Below are 14,565 nucleotides of genomic sequence, written 5' to 3' on the forward strand. Positions count from 1 at the left end.
GTGATCATAATACCACAAAGAAAGCATTGTTCATAACAATAGACTGATTTGTATAACAAAAAACCCACTTGGAAGTATTCATAGATTACTGTGATACTGAAACCTTTGACACCAAATGTGCTTTTTATCTTAGCAGTAATGCTTTATTACACCAGTATTCATTATTTATTACACCAGTGTTAATATTATAATTCACTGTAAATCTTCTTCAGATGTACACATCTGTTGACAGCCACTTGTTCTTCAAAAAGTCCCTTCAGCATTTTAAGTTTTCACTGCTGTTCACATGATCTTTGATTTCTGTAATTCAGACAATGATGATCTAAGCAAGATATTTCTTTTTCTTTTTTTTTAATAATTAAACACTGTGTTGTCAAAGTTGATATTGTGGCTTTATACAGTGGGTACGGAAAGTATTCAGACCCCCTTAAATTTTTCACTCTTTGTTATATAGCAGCCATTTGCTAAAATCATTTAAGTTCATTTTTTTCCTCATTAATGTACACACAGCACCCCATATTGACAGAAAAACACAGAATTGTTTACATTTTTGCAGATTTATTAAAAAAGAAAAACTAAAATATCACATGGTCCTAAGTATTCAGACCCTTTGCTCAGTATTTAGTAGAAGCACACTTTTGATCTAATACAGCCATGAGTCTTTTTGGGAAAGATGCAACAAGTTTTTCACACCTGGATTTGGGGATCCTCTGCCATTCCTCCTTGCAGATCCTCTCCAGTTCTGTCAGGTTGGATGGTAAACGTTGGTGGACAGCCATTTTTAGGTCTCTCCAGAGATGCTCAATTGGGTTTAAGTCAGGGCTCTGGCTGGGCCATTCAAGAACAGTCACGGAGTTGTTGTGAAGCCACTCCTTCATTATTTTAGCTGTGTGCTTAGGGTCATTGTCTTGTTGGAAGGTAAACCTTCGGCCCAGTCTGAGGTCCTGAGCACTCTGGAGAAGGTTTTCGTCCAGGATATCCCTGTACTTGGCCGCATTCATCTTTCCCTTGATTGCAACCAGTCGTCCTGTCCCTGCAGCTGAAAAACACCCCCACAGCATGATGCTGCCACCACCATGCTTCACTGTTGGGACTGTTTTGGACAGGTGATGAGCAGTGCCTGGTTTTCTCCACACATACCGTTTAGAATTAAGGCCAAAAAGTTCTATCTTGGTCTCATCAGACCAGAGAATCTTATTTCTCACCATCTTGGCAAACTCCATGCGGGCTTTCATGTGTCTTGCACTTAGGAGAGGCTTTCGTCGGGCCACTCTGCCATAAAGCCCTGACTGGTGGAGGGCTGCAGTGATGGTTGACTTTCTACAACTTTCTCCCATCTCCCGACTGCATCTCTGGAGCTCAGCCACAGTGATCTTTGGGTTCTTCTTTACCTCTCTCACCAAGGCTCTTCTCCCCCGATAGCTCAGTTTGGCCGGACGGCCAGCTCTAGGAAGGGTTCTGGTCGTCCCAAACATTTTCCATTTAAGGATTATGGAGGCCACTGTGCTCTTAGGAACCTTAAGTGCAGCAGAAATTTTTTTGTAACCTTGGCCAGATCTGTGCCTTGCCACAATTCTGTCTCTGAGCTCTTCAGGCAGTTCCTTTGACCTCATGATTCTCATTTGCTCTGACATGCACTGTGAGCTGTAAGGTCTTATATAGACAGGTGTGTAGCTTTCCTAATCAAGTCCGAATCAGTATAATCAAACACAGCTGGACTCAAATGAAGGTGTAGAACCATCTCAAGGATGATCAGAAGAAATGGACAGCACCTGAGTTAAATATGAGTGTCACAGCAAAGGGTCTGAATACTTAGGACCATGTGATATTTCAGTTTTTCTTTTTTAATAAATCTGCAAAAATGTCAACAATTCTGTGTTTTTCTGTCAATATGGGGTGCTGTGTGTACATTAATGAGGGAAGAAAATGAACTTAAATGATTTTAGCAAATTGCTGCTAATATAACAAAGAGTGAAAAATTTAAGGGGGTCTGAATACTTTCCGTACCCACTGTATATGGTCAGACTCTTGCATGTGGCATAATATTATTAACATTTGACCAAAATCAAGCTCAAATGGAGTTACAAGGTTTTGACCAGTGAATATGTACTTTGTCTGTCATTACGCAGAGGCTATTTAAGACAGTATGACTCGATGACAGCCACTCTTCTCTGCTCCTCAAATACATAAACATTAGCCTTTATATATATACACATATATACACAGATCAGGCATAACATTATGAGCACTGACAGGTGAAGTGAATAACACTGATTATCTCTTCATCACGACACCTGTTAGTGGGTGGGATATATTAAGCAGCAAGTGAACATTTCGTCCTCAAAGTTGATGTGTTAGAAGCAGGAGAAATGGGCAAGCGTAAGGATTTGAGCGAGTTTGACAATGGCCAAATTGTGATGGCTAGACGTCTGGGTCAGAGCATCTCCAAAACTGCAGCTCTTGTGGGGTGTTCCCGTTCTGCAGTGGTCAGTATCTATCAAAAGTGCTCCAAGGAAGGAACAGAGGTGAACTGGCGACAGGGTCATCATGGGCAGCCAAGGCTCATTGATGCATGAGGGGAGCGAATGCTGTCCTGTGTGGGCCGATCCAACAGACGATCTACTGTAGCTCAAATTGCTCAAGAAGTTAATGCTGGTTCTGATAGAAAAGTGTCAAAATACACAGTGCATCGCAGTTTGTTGCGTATGGGGCTGCATAGCTGCAGACCAGTCAGGGTGCCCATGCTGACCCCTGTCCACCACCGAAAGTGCCAACAGTGGGTAGGTCACAATAATCAACATATCGCGCAATGTATGCACATGACCTGAATAATTTTTGGTGACGCAATATATCGCCCATTATGTTTACATGACAATGAATGTCACCAACATTTTGCCAATCATGCTGTCATCTGCAGTTACACACAGCAGTCATTGACAGGTGAAAAAAGGCGTTATTTGAGGGGTTGTAGTGTTTTCCTGACAACTACAGACAGTTTGGAAGAACAAGCCCGAATGCTCTCGATTTCAAAGCCGCAATCCACTGTTCCAGTGCAAATATAAATGTCTTTGTTCATACAGACATCTGACTGCTAAGTAGGGTTTGTGTGTTCAGCAATAGTGCACCCTTACTTTACTAACTTACTGTCATGATCACCAGTTGGAGAGCCCTATTTAGCCACCAGAGGGCACTCCAACACCTTACGTGACACTTACTGTTTTTTTATTTTCGATATTACATTTTTTGATCCTTCATTTCCATGATCTAAAGAATTAAATGGTTGTTGTCATTTGAAAGTGTGTAGGCCTACTTGCATTGTTATGCTGTTATATTATGATTATATATTCAGTGGCATAAAATGTACTTAAAATGACAATAATATTGTTTATCGCAATTATTTCTGGAACAATATATCGCACAACAAAAGTAGTTATCGTGACAGGCCTAACAGTGGGCACGTGAGCATCAGAATTGGACCACGGAGCAATGGAAGAAGATGGCCTGTCTGATGAATCAAGTTTTCACGTGGTTCATCCAATCGAGCACCTGTGGGATGTGCTGAACAAACAAGTCCGATCCATGGAGGCACCACCTCACAACTTACAGGACTTAAAGGATCTGCTGCTAACATCTTGGTGCCAGATACCACAGCACACCTTCAGGGGTCTAGTGGAGTCCATGCCTCGACGGGTCAGGGCTGTTTTGGCAGCAAAAGGGAGACCAACACAATATTAGGAAGGTGGTCATAATATTATACGTGATCAGTGTATATGTATATATATATATATATATATATATGTTTCTTGAGTAAAGAAAACACTGTACTTATTCAAAGAACCAGTTCATTTTATTTACCCTTGCATTGCATACAAGCAGAGATGGTTCAACCTGCATGTGTGGGGTGGAGGTTTTACAGTTTGAGGAGCCAATGGAGTTATGAGGTTAAGTCACAAGCTCTTTTTAATACTTTTGTATGAAGATGTATGAAAAAAGACAAAATATAGAGATATGAGGTTTCCGCCCGACAGCGATGATATATAGCCTATATAAAATTAAAGTTTCATGACTTTCATAATAGTAATAAAAAACAATATTTTAATGACTTTTTACTAATGAAAAAGACATAAATATTGTTTTATATAATACTTCTTACTTATAAAGTGTTACTAATAGGCCTTAACCCAGTCAGTATCACTGTAATTGTGTACCGTTATATTCCAAAAAACATCTCCTTGCGGACGACATTTCACCCACACATGACGGTCTGGCGACATCTGCTGTCTCCGTTGGAAAGCTAACGCTAGTATCAATTTTCGTTTGTTGTGTCTGCGCCTGAGTGACTTCCTTGCTCTTTGAAACAAATTTCGGCCTCTTTTAATCGTGCGGCGATGTTCCCGATGCAGTAATTCATAATTTCTTTTAAGCGTTGTTTCCAATTGGAACATTTTTGTTAAGAAAAAGAAAAACACTGTCAGTATCACAGAAGCTAACATTGTGACAAACCGTCCAGCGCACGATACAATGTAGCACGCGCAGGAAATTTAAATTTAATGCCGTTACATTTAAAATGTGGTGTTTTATTTCGTGTTTTATGTTATTTGTTATATTTCTTTTTTATATTTGTTATTTAATTTTATAGCATTTATTTTTGTTAAAACTAATTTAAAAATTGTAGTTATTTTAAAAGGTATATGTTTCCCGCAATTTTATTTCCTGTGTAAATGCGTTTATGCCGCTTCAGAACAGCATTAAACGTTCTGTGTAAATGCACATTTTTGTGATTCTATGCCGCTTCAGAATTGGTTTCTGTGCCGCTTTTTCTGTGTAAAGATGCCTTAATAGGCCTACCTCAAAGTAAGCATAAATATCAAGACAATTCTATATATGTTTATGGTTTGTTATTTTGTGTCACAACTAAGGAAATGCAGATGTTTCCTTCCAACTATTACAGTCTTATAACACAAAATCAGTGTGAAATTACCTCAAAATGTAAAAGGACACTGATTACACAGGATTTGCAGTGCACTGTGACTAACATTTGACCAAAAACTCAATTTTAAAATGCCGGTTTTTATTTATTCACTGCTTTTCTTTAACCTAAAAACATTGTACTGATATACAGATTATGCCAGTGATCACAGCCAAAGCAATGAATAACTGCACTTTAATTAATATAAAAACATTACTGATTGGCAGACGGAGCCATTCACTGTGAACCAGTCACTGGTCTGTATCATGTCATGATGGCTATTTTAGTGGGCCAGAACCTTCATCCCCGGATCACATGAATATGAGTTCATGCTCCAGATACACCACACACTCATTTCATCCTTCTCATAAAAGAATATCATCAGTCACTCAGGTACAGGACTAAATCATATTTATGCATTGTCTTTATTTGTCCCGTAAATGAAAAACAATATAACAAAATGTAAATACAATAATAAATATTCAAAGCCAAATCTTTATACAGACACATTTATATATTCATACATAACTACATGTGGTTAAAAACCACTTCTGTCCTCAAGCTAAAGAAAAAAGTCAAAATGGCAGAAAAGAATGTGTCAATTTCGCATTTTGCATTCCAAAGGCAACGGTAACCATGGCGATTCAAACCGTGGAGGAATAAATAATGTGTGATCTTAGAAAGTAGTGCACAGCTGCAAATCAAAAACAAAAATAAAACAAATCATAGTGCAAGTTAAAGTTCCTCATAACACTTGTCTCTTTGTTATCAAATGGATCCTCATCAAAATAAAAGAGGATAAAATATAAGTATGACATAAGAGAGCTCTGTATTGGAAGCACCTGCTTCCGTTTTATCATCATCATCCTCACTGCAATCATCTGTCTTTCTTGGCAGCTAGAAAAACACAGTCTGTCACATGATTCACTGCATGTCCAGGGCAGCACAGTGCACCTGACTTGTTTTGGCAGAAAATACAAAATAAAACTTGATTATAGCTATAATAATAATAAAAAATAAAAAAAACTGCTTTCTCTGCGTGTACATTAAGCTTGGCTTTAGTGTTCCCTGTGAGTTTGCATGTGTTTACAGACAGCTGATGAGATGCATAGAACCCAAGAAACAGAACGAGACCGCAGCTGCTCATAAAGGAGAGAAAAAGAGAGAGAAGAGTTTACAGGAGCTGATCTCTCATGCAGCATATCCGAGGAACACAGAGCAAGGCAGCTTTCTGTCCAGATTCGAGCAAGTGTGCTTCTTACAGCGTGTGAGTGTGTATGTTCTCCATTTGCACGATTCCCTGGATTCCTGCGCCCGATCAGCAGCTGGAAGTGAGTGTGGCCTCATTCTTCCTCTGGCCTGACATTAGATGAGTGTGTTCTCACACCTCTGCCCCCAGTTCAATCACTCCCGTCTCTATAATGGGAACCAGTTTATCATCCACCTGGACCAGCAGGATGGTCTTATCAATGTGAGACCGACTAACCGGATCACGACTGCAAGGCACCCAACGATGAACCACCTATGGAGAGAGAGAGAGTAGTGGGAAATTAGGATAGTAGGGTGAATGTCTAAAAACATACCTGGATCATATTACAACTGAAAATCAAAAGAAAAAATTACTTTTTTTCTTTTACTTTTTTTCTTTTACTTTTTTTTGAGATTTTGCATAATGAATTTAACGAATGCGGGAGTGCAGAGGATGGAGCAAAACAAAACACCGGTCATGAATTAGAAGTCTAAAATGAGAATTTTTAAAGAGAAATGTCAGAGGATTTTGATATAAGAAAAGAGGAGCTTGAGTTTGTTGCACAGCCCAATTTGTACCGCGAGAGGCATCTAATCTTACGCTAATCCTACATCGTGTCAGAGGATTACTCATTTGGTGCAAGTCGACTTGATGCATCTGGTTGTCCGCCGGAAGCTTCAGAAGGCCTTTATTAACCCCCTAGAGCAGTATGGATTATTTTTTATACTTAAAAATCTGGACCCCCCTTCACTACCATTATAAAGCCTGGAAGAGCCAGGATATTTTTAAGTATATCTCTGATTGTGTTTGTCTGAAAAAAGATAGTAATATACACATAGGATGGCTTGAGGGCGAGTAAATTATGAGATAATTTTCAATTTTGGGTGAACTATCCCTTTAATTAAGTTGGCTTGAAAAAGCCAACTTACTGTTATGCTATTTTCTTCTGAGACTAAAATTTCCAACTCCAACTCCTCCTAGAGCTTTAACTCTACATACTCCAAACTCAGGTCAGCCCTTCAGACTGTTCTGACTTGGTGTGCTATATCGTTTCTAACTGAACCGAATTACGGTTTTCCTAAAAAAGACTGTTAAAGCTTGGAAAAATCCCATTGACTTTCATTGACGGAATGTTCAAATTAGCCAAGACTGTTCAAACTCCAACTGTCAAAATTCAAATTTAAAGGTGCCCTAGATTGTGTTTTTAAAAGATGTAATATAAGTCTAAGGTGTCCCCTGAATGTGTCTGTGAAGTTTCAGCTCAAAATACCCCATAGATTTTTTTTAATTAATTTTTTTAACTGCCTATTTTGGGGCATCATTATAAACGCGCCGATTTTATGCTGTGGCCCCTTTAAATCCCGTGCTCTCCGCCCACAGAGCTCGCGCTTGCCTTGAACAGTGCCTTAAAGTTTACACAGCTAATATAACCCTCAAAATGGATCTTTACAAAGTGTTCGTCATGCATGCGGCATGCACGCGTCGGATTATGTGAGTATTGTATACTGTTATATTGTTTACATGTGATTCTGAATGAGTTTGATAGTGTTCCGTGGCTAACGGCTAATGCTACACTGTTGGAGAAATTTATAGAGAATGAAGTTGTGTTTATGAATTATACAGACTGCAAGTGTTTAAAAATGAAAATAGCGATGGCTCTCTTGTCTCCGTGAATACAGTAATAACCAATGGTAACTTTAACCACATTTAACAGTACATTAGCAACATGCTAACGAAACATTTAGAAAGACAGTTTACAAATATCACTAAAAATATCATGTTATCATGGATCATGTCAGTTATTATTGCTCCATCTGCCATTTTTCGCTGTTGTCCTTGCTTGCTTACCTAGTCTGATGATTCAGCTGTGCACATCCAGACGTTAGTACTGGCTGCCCTTGTCTAATGCCTTTTATAATGTTGGAAACGTGGGCTGGCATATGCAAATATTGGGGGCGTACACCCCGACTGTTACGTAACAGTCAGTGTTATGTTGAGATTCGCCTGTTCTTCTGAGGTCTTTTAAACAAATGAGATTTATATGAGGAGGAGGAAACAATGGAGTTTGAGACTCACTGTATGTCTTTTCCATGTACTGAACTCTTGTTATTTAACTATGCCAAGATAAATTCAATTTTTCATTCGAGGGCACCTTTAAACTATGGAAGCCCATTAGACTCAAAAACTCAATTAGACTCAAGTGCCATTCTATGTACTATTTCTAATCCATTTAAACTCATTGAATCTCTATCTATCTATCTATCTATCTATCTATCTATCTATCTATCTATCTATCTATCTATCTATCAACACCCTATCAACCACCCGAGTACCCTAGCAACCACATAGCAACACCTTAGCGACCACCCTGAGTACCCTAGCAACCGCATAGCAACACCATAGCGACCACCCCGAGTACCCTAGCAACCACATAGCAACACCCTAGCAACCACCCTGAGTACCTTAGCAACCGCACAGCAACACCCTAGCAACCGAGTAGCAACACCCTAGCAACCACCCAGAATACCTTAGCAACCATCCCGAGTACCCTAGCAACTGCATAGCAATACACTAGCAACCACCCAGAGTACCCTAGCAACCACATAGCAACATCTTAGCAACCACTCAGAGTACCCTAGCAACTGCATAGCAACACCTTAGCAACCACACAGAGCACCCTAGTACTCTATCAAAATTACTAAACTAAAACTGAAACTTTCAAACTGAAAACTTTTAAAACTGTTTCAAACTTTCTGGACCGGCTTTTTCAAGCCAACTTAAAGTTTGTCTCGACAAACTTTTTTATCTAGTTGTCATTAAAATAATTAAAATAATTGTCAACAATAATAATTCCATTGCAAAAACATCTAAGTCCATCTGACATGTTTTCTTTTAAATGAGCATTTTTTTTACCAGGCTCCTATTTTTAGGTTCAGTCATTTCACTTTAATGGCAATGGAAACGTTATTAGTCAGTTATTGAAATGCCTTATTTTCAAGAATGTTACTTTAGTCATTGGTATTTAACAATTTTTTTTTTTGCAAAAATCCACCTCTTTGGATAACATGACATAGTAAAACATCAGTTTCTGTCAGTTTTACAGCAGCAAAAGGAACACTTTTGTGTTTACTTGCTACTCGCGAAATCCTGTCATTGCCAACGTAATGTTGGACAAAACATGATAAAAACTTGCAGCTCTGCAATTGAAAGCCGGCTCATACGCACACCGTCATTCATCTTGAACTCATTCGATTCACGTCTTTCGATTGGTTCTTCTGTGGACTTAGAGGCTTTTGCTGACAAAGGAAAGTGGCGTTTAGCGGTCTCTGTCAACGAACAGTTTTTTCTGAATGGGCTGACGCTGGGATTTAGCGGAATTGAAGCGAAAGTATTTCATTTTTGACGGAGGTGGCATTTAGTGGCTTTTGCACCTGAACTCTTCATATACATCTATATATATTTCATTTAATAAGGATATGGCTTTTTTATTTCATATTTATTTCAAATACAGAAAACACTGTTGTGTGATGTACGCACATGACCCTCCATGCCTTCTAGGGGACTCCACTCTCTCCAGAAGTTACGTCCAGATCTCAGTCTCATGCTCTCATCTGGCCAAACCAGCTCCTTCCTCTTGGGATGATTCATCACATCCAACACCTGACTCACATCCACAATCTACACACAAAAATGCATACACTTCATCGTAACAAATTTCGCACTAATAAAAGGGCCAAATACAAGAAAGCCAGACGCTCACCTGCACCCTGTAAGAGATGTCGTCCCTCCTCAGACAGGACAGCGAGGGATTGTGATGATGATGGTGGATGTAGTGAAGATGATGATGGGGGTGAGGATGGTTGTCCGTCCCCAGCCCTAAGGCTTCGTTTCCCAGCAGGCCTGCGAGCGTGTGGGCGTGTCGTTTGCAGGGCGGGATGGAGTGAGCGGAGAGAGAGCTGGAGGGGCCGGGTGGGTCAAGGTTGGCGGCTGAAGCGTTGGTGCCCAGGCGGAGTTGCAGGGAAGTGGGCAGTGTACGGAGAGAGAGCTGGCTGCTGGAGGAACGTCTGCAGGGCTCCAGACCCGTGACAGACGTGCGGAGCGAAGACTGGCGGCTGCTGCTGTGGCGATATGAGGACGACTGACTCACAACAGATGCACGAGCAGGAGACTGACGCACCAAACCAGACTGAACAGACTGTGAACTCTGACTTGTACCTGAAGAGAGAGATTGCAAGTTACTTACTTTATTATTTGACAATATTTATCCATCCATCTGTCTGTCTCTATCTATCTGAAAAGATTGAAATTACATAAGGCCTAAATAACTTTCACAAAACATTTTGATACAACAACATGCAATGTTTGTTTTGATGAACTTTCCTTTTCTAGTTTTGACTGTTGCAAATGCTTAATAAACATACATGCACCAGCCACTTTATTGGGTCTACCTTGCTAGTACCAGGTTGGACACCCTTTTGCCTTCAGAACTGCCTAAATTCTTCATGTCAAAGATTCAACAAGGTGTGAAAATATTCCTCAGACAATTTGGGCCATATTAACATGATAGCATCACACAGTTGCTGCAGATTTGTCGGCTGCACATCAATGATGTGAATCTCCCATCCCAAAGGTGCTCTACCGAAGTGTGCCAAGAAAATATCCCCCACACAATTACACAACCACCAGCCTGAACCATCAATAGAAGGCAGGATGGATCCATACTTTCATGTTGTTTATGCCAAATTCTGACCTCAACATCTGAATGTTGCAGCAGAAATCGAGACTCATCAGACCAGGCAACGTTTTTCCAATCTTCTATTGTCTAATTTTGGTGAGCAGATGTGAATTGTAGCCTCAGTTTCCTGTTCTTAGCTGACCCGGTGTGTCTTCTGCTGCCGTAACCCATCTGCTTCAAGGTTTGACGTGTTGTGCATTCAGAGATGCTCTTCTGCTGACCTCGGTTGTAACGAGTGGTTCATTAAGTTACTGTTGCCTTTCTATCAGCTCGAACCAGCTTGAATCTCTTCTGACCTCTGGCATCAACAAGGCATTTTCACCCACAGATCTGCCACTGTGGCAGAAAGAAAAAAAACAGTGCCACTAATAGGCCTAGGCATGATGCAGTTGAGACAGCCAATTGTAATTTGTCAAATGCACCGCTCAATCGATATTTTCTCTTTTTGGAACCATTCTCTGTAAACCCCAGAGATGGTTGTGCATGAAAATCCCAGTAGATCAGCAGTTTCTGAAATACTCAGACAAGCACATCTGGCACCAACAACCATGCCACGTTCAAAGTCACTCAGGCTGTTCACACGGTCAGTCCAAATTCGATTATTTGTGTAGCCGAATCTGGAATCTGATCTAAATTATTGACTACGTATCTCAATTGTTCGGATCGGATTTGTGTGTCCCGTGGCGCTCTTTTGTTTTCTGGAATACCTGCATTGATTTCTATGACAATGAGGAGAGGTTTGCAATACATTTGTCTTATTTAGACAATTAATTCTGTGCCTTCATCTCCACCACTCTTAAAATTCAACACGTCTCTGCTCGACTGGCACTTTGCAACAACACAATCTTGTTTCTGCAGCGACTTTCAGCATGTTTCCTATGACATTGTCTGACATGTTTACGTTTTACATGGTGTGAGAAAGTCAAATAAACCACACAAAATCCGATTAGAGAAGTCAGACTCAAACGGATTTCCAGAAATGCGATTTGAATAAAATTTTAAAGCTTGAAATGGATGTGATTTTTTGCCGTTCACACTTGCTAAATATGATCCAATTCCAATTGGATATGCACAAAAATTGGATTTGGACTGACAGTCTGAACGAGGCTTAAAAAACACCTTTCTTCCTCATTCTGATGCTCAGTTTGAACTTCAGCAGATTGTCTTGGCCATGTCTACATGCCTAAATACACTGCATTCCAAATTATTATGCAAGTAAGATTTCAGTACAATAAACATTCAGATTTTAGTTTTTCTAAGAAAATGTTTGTTTGTTTATTTATCCATGTCTTTTTAGATAACTGGTATCAATCTCAGACAAAATCATTTGCCAGATCTATGGAAACCCTACTTAGAGGTTGTTCCACATTATTAAGCAAGTCACAGTTCTACAGTTCTCATGCAATATGGGGAGGAAGAAAGATCTTTCTGAAGATGAAAAGCATGAAATGGTGCAATGTTGTGCAAAAGGCATGAAAACAACTAATATTGTGTAAAACTGAATGGAGATTATCAAATTATCATAAGATTTGTGAGTGATTTAGAGCACAGCAGAACTCGGTCAGATAAAGGCTTATTAAGGAAAGTTTATCTCCATCAATAATCTCCATTCAGTTTTCACACAATATTAGTTGTTTTTATGCCTTTTGCACAACATTGCACCATTTCATGCTTTTCATCTTCAGAAAGATCTTTCTTCCTCCCCATATTGCATGAGAACTGTAGAACTGTGACTTGCTTAATAATGTGGAACAACCTCTAAGTAGGGTTTCCATAGATCTGGCAAATGATTTTGTCTGAGATTGATACCAGTTATCTAAAAAGACATGGATAAATAAACAAACAAACATTTTCTTAGGAAAAACTAAAATCTGAATGTTTATTGTACTGAAATCTTACTGATATGTCACTTGCATAATAATTTGGAATGCAGTGTACATTGAGTTGTTGCAATGTGATTGGATTGGATGGCTGATTAGATATTTGCGTTAAAAGGTGAACCTAATAAAGTGGCTGGTGAATGTATATTATACCTATATAGTGTCACGCTAAACCTAAAAACTATATATAACCAAATATTACCCAGGTAAGGCCTCATTAGAATACAAAATACATCATAATTATATGTATTCAACCAATAAATAATGTCTAAGCATTGACTGTGTGTTTACCCAGAGAATGAGGTGTGTAAGCGTGCAGTGCTGTAGGTCCTGAGCTGTGCTGGGAATCACTCGCTCCTGTCCCAGAATTCCCAGAATTCCCACTGCCACACGACAAGCCACCGGCATCACAATCTTCAACATTCCCGCCACTGTTACATCCAGCACCGCAACCCTTACGCAGTCTTCAGTAAGAGAGATAAGCGCTGTTATTATGACACCAAATAAAACACATCCATTCTCTCTCATTCAACCACACACACACCTGTGCCACGTGTTGACGATAAAGTTTCGTATGTTGGCGATGCTAATTGGTCCTCCCAGTATGTGTCCAAGCTGGGGGTGTGTATTACAGTAAGATGTTGTCAGGGGTGACACATATATTGGGTATCCTATTGGCTGGTCGCACGAAGAGTTGATCATGTTGCGTAGTGCTTGCTTGGCGTTCTGGATGCTTCCACGCTCCGGGTTTCGGTTCCGCAAAAACACCAATTCCTGCTGCTGCCCCGCCCACAGGCCACGCACACACTCCTTATTCACCTAAGAATGCACATGCAAAAACATAAAATCATTTATGTCTTAATAAAGTTGACTTTTCCATCAGTCTACTTTAATCTATTTTATCCTGTCTTTTTGCCCTCACCTTTATGACCCTGAAGCTGAGGTAACGTCTGTTAAGCATGATGATCTTGTATTCGTTGGTCCCTTCGTCCAACACGTGTCTGAGGGCGAGCAGAGAGGGAGAGTTGGACAGGACGGCACTGCGCCAGGCCGGGTCACCCTCATGAGCGATCACCAGCGTCTGCTCGTGTGAGAAGAAATCGCCTCAAACAACACCGATGATTCCTCATACTCATCAGGGGAGGTGAAGTGATCCTGCAGAGAGAGATTAACTCTCATTAAATTAAAAAGATTAAAATGTATTCTAAAAAGGGCTCTGAACCGGTTCAAGGAACGAAAACGAAAATGGGAAACGAACGAAATTTGGTTACCGGAACGTAACCAAAAGCAGGTAACGAATTCAAATGTAATCATTCTGAACAGAAACGCTAATTTGAAATGGCCATTAACCAGTTAATAACGTTATTTTATCATTCCGTTTAATATTTTAATTTGGCAGTCAACCAATCACGAATTCAAATAGTACAGCCTATGCAACGTGAGTGAAATGCCCTCACTCACGCACTCAGCCCAGGGGCACGTTCAAGCTCAAACCGGTGCACAACGTTTTGCTACATTTTCCGGGTTGAACGACATGTTTCCTGGAAACGGTGTGCAACGGGTTTGAGATACGTTTTCTCTTGTTTGGTGGGCGTGTCAGAAATGTCAGCCCAAGCTCGCACAATGGGTATTAATGTAACAAAAAAAATACTATATTTATATATTTTGCTGTTGTATTGTGAAGTGACACTTTCATAAACTTTTCTATACTCCTCTGATTATATAATGGTAA

General features: G+C 40.0%; 1 protein-coding gene across 1 annotated transcript in view; it reads right to left on the reverse strand.

Moving 5' to 3' along the window:
- Positions 1-5,375: 5,375 nt before the first annotated feature.
- pcnx1 (pecanex 1) overlaps positions 5,376-14,565 on the reverse strand; it is a 49,196-nt gene continuing 40,006 nt past the window's right edge. Inside the window, 7 exon segments of the mRNA XM_048205638.1 lie at positions 5,376-6,491; positions 9,756-9,896; positions 9,979-10,433; positions 13,125-13,297; positions 13,378-13,652; positions 13,756-13,929; positions 13,932-13,988. Of these exon segments, the coding sequence (XP_048061595.1) occupies positions 6,351-6,491; positions 9,756-9,896; positions 9,979-10,433; positions 13,125-13,297; positions 13,378-13,652; positions 13,756-13,929; positions 13,932-13,988 (1,416 nt within the window). The 3' untranslated portion in view covers positions 5,376-6,350.

The sequence above is a fragment of the Megalobrama amblycephala genome, linkage group LG10 (assembly GCF_018812025.1).
Source record: "Megalobrama amblycephala isolate DHTTF-2021 linkage group LG10, ASM1881202v1, whole genome shotgun sequence".
NCBI lineage: Eukaryota > Metazoa > Chordata > Actinopteri > Cypriniformes > Xenocyprididae > Megalobrama > Megalobrama amblycephala.